Genomic DNA, 7,657 nt, shown 5'->3' with positions numbered 1-7,657 from the left:
TATTTCAATCAAACTAGTTATCTATTCCTGAAACACGTTTTCCTAGGAGTGACAAATTCATTCAAACAAATACGTTTATTTCACAAGCCAAATGTATCCATTTTGGTGACTGCCTAGAGGAGCTGTGTTAAGAAGGATTCTGAGGCTACATCTGGGCCAATCCGGAAAGTGTGTGTTAATGGTCTCTTCTGTGGTGCTCTGAAGGTCTGAGGGCCACATCTTTGTCCAGAGCAAGACCCTTTTTCCAGGCCCTTTCTTTCTTAGTGTGGACTGCTTTCTCGACTTGTCGAAGTCTTGCTCATACCTCAAAGCCCTTGTTTAAATCCTCCTTCTTCCAGCAAGCCTTTCCTAGGCATGCCAGCTCCTTGGGACTGCTGCCTTCTCTGAACCCCTTGGCCTCATGCCTGGGCAGCTTCCCTGCCAATGAGCTTTTCCTTTGCTCCTCTACTTCCCATTGTCAGTGTGTCTGCCCTTTTCCCTTCCCTGGCAGGCCTTATGCCTTACTCTGTTTCCGGTTCCTGATGCTGCGCTGGACACTTAGTAAGTGGTCAAAAAGATAGGTTGTTTTAATCAAGACTTTTGGGGAGGTAGGCAACAAACTCCTTCCAATCAGCTTAAAATTGTAAGATACTGGAGAAGTTCAGAGAGTCCAGGGAAAGGTGAACATCAAGGGCAGAGGGGCGAGAACCAAGCCCCTCATCAGCTCCTTCAGCAGCCAGAGTTCTCTAGAATTCTGCCCCTAATGCGATTCAGCTCCCTGGCACAGTCCCCATGCCTCTCTGTTTGGATTCCTCAGAGAGAGGACTTGATTGGCCCAGCCTGGGTCAGGTGTCACTCTGGGCCACAGGAGGACAGGTTCATAGAGAACAGACTTGGCTGCTGAGGTACCTTGTGTTGACTGGTGGGTGTGGTTGGAAGCCGGTTCCCTGGTAGAGGGGCTGCACAGACACCCAGGTGATGTTCTTTTGTGCCTTCCAGTTCTCCAATACCCATGTTCCTAACAGGAAGATTTTTCAAAGACTTCATCTGGTGCACAAAAACCTTAAGGAAAAAAAGCTGTTCTGTGGGATATTAAATACAGAAGGACCAACTCTTCAGTAGAGAGAAAAATTCTCCTACTCTCTGTGGATATACATGGGCTGCTGGGAGCTGAGAAATGGAAGAAACAACGGAGAAGGGACATTGTAAAAGAATTGACTTGCCTAACGCTGCCCACCACCCTGGCAGCCCTGTTCACCGTGTTTACCACAGCCACAGGGTGGAGGAATTCCAGGCACAAGGGCCTTCCCTGAGAGCCCAGCTCTGGTGCTGTCACTTGGAGGTGGGTGGGTTGTTACCGTGGGGTCAGGCAGCCCCAGCTGAAGAAACAGGGAGAGTGATGGTGGGAGGAAGCAAACAAACAAGGAGCAAAGTGAGGGGTTGGGGGTAGCCCCTGGCACCCTGTCCCTGGCATTTAGGTCACATTCCTGGTGACGTCGGTATGTTCATTCTTACAGATGAGGAAACAGCCATAACCACCACTGCCTCTCTGGAGTGGAGAAAGGACATTCCTTGCAGCCAGACCGACTTGAGTTTAAATTTCCACTCTGAAATTCCCCGAATTTAGATCTCATCTCTGACCTTCCTCTCTTCTCATCTCCCCCTTCTTAGCAATTGATCCCTCTTGATTTTTGGTCTCCCATCCTACCTACAAAGGGCATTTGACATTTTTCCAGGGGACAGGTTCCCCTTGGGGCCTCATTTCTACTCTCCAGTCGGCCAACGCCATACCTCCCACACCCTCAGTAGCCTTCAGGGGCAGACCCTGTAATGCACTGTCAACTCCTCCTGCTTTCTCTGAGCCCAAGATGGGGCCCAGAGGCTTTCTGAGCCCCCAGGGACAGGAGAAGGCAAGAGCCAGCCCAGGGGGTGGGCTTAGAGTTAGAAGATCTGATTCTGCTCCTGGATCTGCTACTGACTCGCTGAGTGAACCTAGGCAAATCCTTTTCCTCCGTGGGAAAGGAAAAGACGACACTAGTAGCTTTCACTTCCTAAGGGCCGAGCTGGTGCCAGGCTCTGTGCTTCATGCACACGTCCCTCAGTGAATTCTCCCAGTAAGCGTGCGCTTGGGCACTATTAAAATTCCTGTTTCACAGATGAGGAAACTGAGGCTCAGGACGTGCATTACTTGAGTGAGGTGAGAGAAAGCTTTGTGCTAAAGCCTGGGTTTGATCCAGGGACTCTGACTCCCTGCCTTCTCTCTGCTATACACCTCCCTAAAATAGCTTTCATTTTCTGGAGCACGTGCTATTTTCCAGGAACTGTGCCGAGCACTTTGCATCCATTTATCTCCTTGAATCCTGCCTCCTTCTCATCATAATCTTACCGTAAACGTCGCCTCCTTGAGATGTCTTCTGAGGCTTTCCCATCCCATCACTCACTCTGGCTTGCTTAGCTCCTCTGTGACACTTAGATGATGAGAAACCCATTCTGCTTTACCCGTACACGCTCCACCTCCCTGTTGCAGAACTGAAGCTTCCTGAGGGCTGGGACCTTGTTGGTCCAGCCCATTGTGTCCCTGACACCTCTGTGCCTGGCACACAGTCTGCACAAAAGTATTTGTTAAATAAATGAGAGGGACCTCCCTGGTGGCGCAGTGGTTAAGAATCCGCCTGCCAATGCAGGGGACACAGATTCACTCCCTGGTCTGGGAAGATCCCACATGCCATGGAGCAACTAAGGCCATGCGCCACAACTACTGAGCCCGTGTGCCACAACTACTGAAGCCTGTGCACGTAGAGCCTGTGCTCCGCAATAAGAGAAGCCACCGCAATGAGAAGCCCATGTGCAGCAATGAAGACGGAACACAGCCAAAAATAAATAAACAAATAAATAAATTTATGTTAATAAATAAATAAATTAAATAAATAAATGAGAGCCCCGGCAACGACTCTAGAGAGTATATGCCATTACCAGCTGCACTTTACAAAGAAGGAAACCGAGGCCCAGACAGGAAACAACTGGCACAGAGTCAGTGGGTGATGGAGCAAGGATTCAAACCCAAGCAGGAAGACTCCAGAACCTTCCGTGATGAGTCCTCACGGCCCCTTCCACCTACACATTTGGACATGTGGACTCTCTTGGTCTTTATCTTGCAGAAGAGGGAGGGACTGTGGTTGTCCCAGGCCCCAATACCAACCTTCTGAGTCAGTGGGCCGGACTGGGAGAGAAGGCCTTTTTTTGTTTTCCCTCTTTCTCGGGGAGAGTGCAGAGGTTTGGACCCCTGTTGAGGCCAGGCTGACGGGATTAGAGGAAACAGCTGGCCCAAGCCCCTGCCCTGCGGGAGGGAGCTCACATTCCCAGGACTCGGGGAGGGAGCAGCTCCCCGTAGCCCAGTCACATTCCAGGTCGGTCATTTTCCTGAGCCCAGATGTTTGCTAATGAGCTGGGGAGAGAGCTTTCAGCCCTCTACCCCAGCTCTGGGCCCCACATTACCTCGGCCCCAAGAGGCTGGCCCAGGGCCAGCAGGCTCTGGCTTCAAGCCCGTGCCCAGGGCCAGCCAGGCCTGTTGGGGCAACTGGCGCACCGCTGCCAACCAGGTGCATCTCCGTGTGCTTGGAGACTCTGACGTGACAGGTTCTGCCTTTCCTGCTGGGGCCCCACCACCCTGGGTCCTGGTGGTGCAGCATCCTTGCTGCAGCCTGATGGAGGGGCTCTGAGGCAGTCAAGAGGGTGTGGTGGGCAAAGGAGCATGGGCTTTGCAGTTGATGGGTCCGGATTCAAGTCTGGACTCTGTCCATCACTAGTGGTGTGATCTTGGGCAGGTAACTAGGCTTCTGATGCCTTGATTTTTCTCATCTGTAAAATGGGAATAATGATAGGATTATGGTCAGGTTTCCATACAATAAAGCAGGCATAGTGCTTGGTATAATGCCTGGCACAAAGTGATAGCTGTTGATAGTATTAACAAGTTACTTTCCAGACCCCTTGTTCACATGGTAGCCCTCCTGTAATTACCGGTCTTCACCAGACAGGTGTGACCCAATCCCAAACCCCACGTCCTTGATTAGGTGGCTGGGTGGCTGAACTGTCAAGGGCTTCTACTTCAGGCTGTCTGTATGACTTGACACGCTCATTAGGCTACCCAGTTGGCTTCTTACAGTGGGCTGGGTTCTTACAAAATGTAGACATCCAGTCCCCACCCCACCTGGGATGCACATTGAGAGTGGCAGTGGTGAGCACAATGGTCAGTGTTTCCTGAGTGCCTACTGTGTAGCAGGCAGTGAGGCTACACCTGGTGGGATGTGTTCCTCCAGCAGACGGTAGCTGGCATCCCCTTTACTGTGTGACTTTAGGCCAGTTACTTAACCTCTCTCTCTTGGTCTTGGTACTTTCACTTGTGAAATGGGGACAACAATACTGTTTACTTCACAGATTTATTGTGTGGGTGGAAAGTGCTTAGAATGGACTGGGCGCGTGGTATAGGAAGGTGCTCAGCATGCCTGAGCTATTATTACAGTTATACTCATGGAAACGTTTATGGGGGATATTAATTACTTAATTCAGCCAAATATATTGTACCCCTTGTTTGCCAAGCCCCGGGGACACTGACACAGGTGATCCCTGCCCTCAAGGAGCCCACAGTCAAGTGGAGGAAAGAGATCTACTCAACTAGTCTAGAGGGAAATTACCATGAACAGAGGGTATGTATCCTGTGCTTCCAGGATCACACCGTAGAAGGGAGGGGTTTATGCTACTTGGGTCTTGGGAAGGCTTTCCAATCTGGTGCTTGAAGAATGCCTTTACTAGGAGATGAAAGGAGGGGAAGGGAACCCCAGGCAGAGGGAACAGCACAAGCAAGAGCTAGGAGGCATAGAGACGCAGTACTGGGCTTGGAGAGGCAGATAGGTCAGCGTACACCATGGAATTATCAACAGGCCACTAGGAGCCACCGGGATGCTCAGCAACCTGTGACATCGGATGAGCAGGGCTGCTTGCATCTGGGGGCTTCCAGCCAGGCTGGGGTGAGATGCATGGACACCCACCACTGTGGTAGAACGCAAAATTCCTAAATCTCGTCTCAGGACCGGGCTACTACTTTCCAGGAGCAAAGCTATTTTCTCACTTCACTGGCACGCCAAACAGAGAGGGCACGACCGAAACCCGCCCGAGTGCCCAAGTACAGGCTGATAAGCTGGGTACCCCCGTACCCAACAGCTGAGGCTGGGACGCCGCGCTGGGCGCTCTGCTCTTCTCAGAAGTCAGAGAAGTGAGTTCAGTTTCCGACGTTCCGGATAGTCCTTCTCGGGACTCTCAGACCCTTCTCTGCACACTTAAGCCAAGTGCCTGGCGCTGAGGCGAGGCCGGGCGGAGGTCGAGTGACACTAGGGAACTAAGAGCGCGGACCAGCCCCGGGTCGCACGGCCGGGAGCGGATAGGTTGGGCGCACCGCAGGACTGAGGGAGGACAGTCTCCTGGAGCCGCGGCTCGGTGGACTGGGGCGCCACACCCTCGGAGCAAGACTGCAGCACCCGGTTCCCACAAAAAGGAATACTTCCATCTTTGTCACCCGGAGGCCTGGCACGGCCCGATGGCCGGGCTGGGGGAAAGTTGGCAGAGAAGTCCGAGCGCAGAGAAATCCGGCGGAGGGCGCTCTCCACTCCCGTACGTTTCTGCCTCCTTTTTGTCTCTCTCTGTGTTTCTGTCTCCCCATCTGCGTGTCTCCGTCTATTTCCGTTCCTCTCTTTCTCTGGTTCTGGCCCCTTTCTTTCTGTTTCTCCGCTTCTGCCTGTTTTCCATTTCCCTGGGTTTGTGCCTCTGCCTTTATGTTTTCTCTCCGTCTCTCCGCCTGCCCCGCTGTGGGAGTCTCTCTCTGAGTTCCTGCGTCTTCCTGGTCCCCCGCCCTCAAATTCGGACAGCGCCCCCAGCCCGGGTCGGAGGCACGGGGCCCCCACCGGGGCTCGTGAATAGTTTCCTAGACCTGGTAAAAGAAGCGAAACCCTCCTCCTACTTTCCGCCTGCCCCGGGGGACTGGCCTGGGTCATCCCCCTGGAACTGAGTCTGGGGCAGGGGAGCCAGCCTTTCCGGGGGCTCAGTTTTCTTAAGAGTTCCACCCCCGCGAGGCGGCCTGGACAACTGGGCCGTGCTGCCGGCCACCTGCCCGCCCCGCTCCCTGGGCGGGGCGATTCAGATCTTTTACACGCCGCAGTAAAGGGGGCAGCTGGCCGCCTTGGCGTGGCCAGGGGGTTGGCCGGCACCCGGGGAGAAGGGCACATTTTCAGGCTTTCCGAGGTCCTCGCCCAGCTGGAGGACACCAGCCTGTAACTACGGGAACCCCAGGAAAACAGAGGTCAGGGCCGGAGGCCAAAGGCTGGGCGCTGATGGGGGATGGGGGTGGGGAAGCAATTTGTCAACAAGGAGCCCCTCACCCTTTGTTACTGTGGAAACCATCAGCCTCCTGAAACTCCTCCAGTTGCTGGGGCCGCTTGGGTGTGGTTTGCCTTTGGTTGGGGCCAAAGAAAAGGCGAGGCTGGGGCATTTCGTCGGTGACCCCCCCATCCCCACCCTTGCGAGCTGGACCTCTTTCTCTTGGGCCTGTGTGCTAGAGGGTGGACCCAGGAGGATGTGCTGTGCATTAGCCGCATACATCTTCATCCTTTTAGAGTGAAATTTCCAACTGAGTTCTCTCCTTCTCCCCACCCCCACCCCCAAGGGTCGCAGACTGCGGGAGCGGGCAGGGATGCTGGTGAAGTCTGCAGCGGGACTTCTGCTGAGCAGATGTGTAGGCCGGCCCTGCAGCAGCTCATTAGCATCGATTTGTTTTGGAGACAGTTTTCAGTCAGGAGGGTCTGCGGGCAGGCGGGCCGTGGTCTGGGCTGGGGGGCTGTAGCCAGGGAGGTGGAGCTGCTTGGCAGAGATGGGCAGGCCTTTGGGGCACGGGCTTGGCCCTGCGTGTCCGCCCCTGGACGGTTGGTTCATGCTCTGCCAGCGCTGACGGAAGGAAGGAAGCCACCCTGTGGTGACTGGGGTCATGGAATCACAGTGGCCTTAAGCAGCGCGCTGGAGCCAGGCTCCTCGTGAGGGAATCTGCTAGGATGGACTTTCCCAGGCCGTGCTTCCCATTTCACAGGGGCAAATGAGAGGCCTGGGCAGGTGAAACGAGTGGTCAGTGGCCTCTAAACACTGTACTGTCCTGCCTCCAGGCACACAGGGAGTCAGCGGGTGAGCTTGGGCCTGAACTTGTCCTTGGACCCCAGAGTGGGCCTGCTGAGCTGATCAGGGCTGGGGTCTGACCCTGGCTCGCCCCTCCCTTCAGTTGCACCATTCAAGGAAGTCCCCTGCGCTCATTCCAAGACCTGCGGCGGTTGCCTCACTCCTGCTGACCCCCAAGCCTAGGGCTGCGGCCACAGATGCCACACCCTCTGCACCCAGCAGCATGTACGCCCCGGCAGCCAGGCCCAGCCTGTTTGCTCGAAGTTGCTGGTCTCTCTGGGACCCTTTCCCTTCAGTCAGTGGCCCAAGAATTAGAGTCTGAGTGGGATCTTCCTCTCCGCTCCCACCCTGGCAGCACAGACAGTTCATAAAACCGTCGCCCAGCCATCATCTTGTTTGAGTTTCCCCTAAACCCATTTTCTTGGAGGCAGATGCAACCCCGGGGTTCAGATATTCTCAGGACTCA

General features: G+C 54.5%; 1 protein-coding gene across 1 annotated transcript in view; it reads left to right on the top strand.

The window, feature by feature from the left end:
• Window positions 1-6,741: 6,741 nt before the first annotated feature.
• NBL1 (NBL1, DAN family BMP antagonist) overlaps window positions 6,742-7,657 on the top strand; it is an 8,766-nt gene continuing 7,850 nt past the window's right edge. Inside the window, exon 1 of the mRNA XM_024749688.1 lies at window positions 6,742-6,844. Coding sequence (XP_024605456.1) covers window positions 6,757-6,844 — 88 coding nt within the window. The 5' untranslated portion in view covers window positions 6,742-6,756. The remainder of the gene's footprint in view (window positions 6,845-7,657) is intronic.

This window comes from Neophocaena asiaeorientalis, unplaced genomic scaffold (assembly GCF_003031525.2).
Source record: "Neophocaena asiaeorientalis asiaeorientalis breed wild unplaced genomic scaffold, Neophocaena_asiaeorientalis_V1.1 scaffold275, whole genome shotgun sequence".
NCBI classification, from domain to species: Eukaryota; Metazoa; Chordata; class Mammalia; order Artiodactyla; family Phocoenidae; genus Neophocaena; species Neophocaena asiaeorientalis.
Note: the sequence above shows the minus strand (reverse complement) of the source record. Positions and strands in the feature narration are given on the sequence as shown.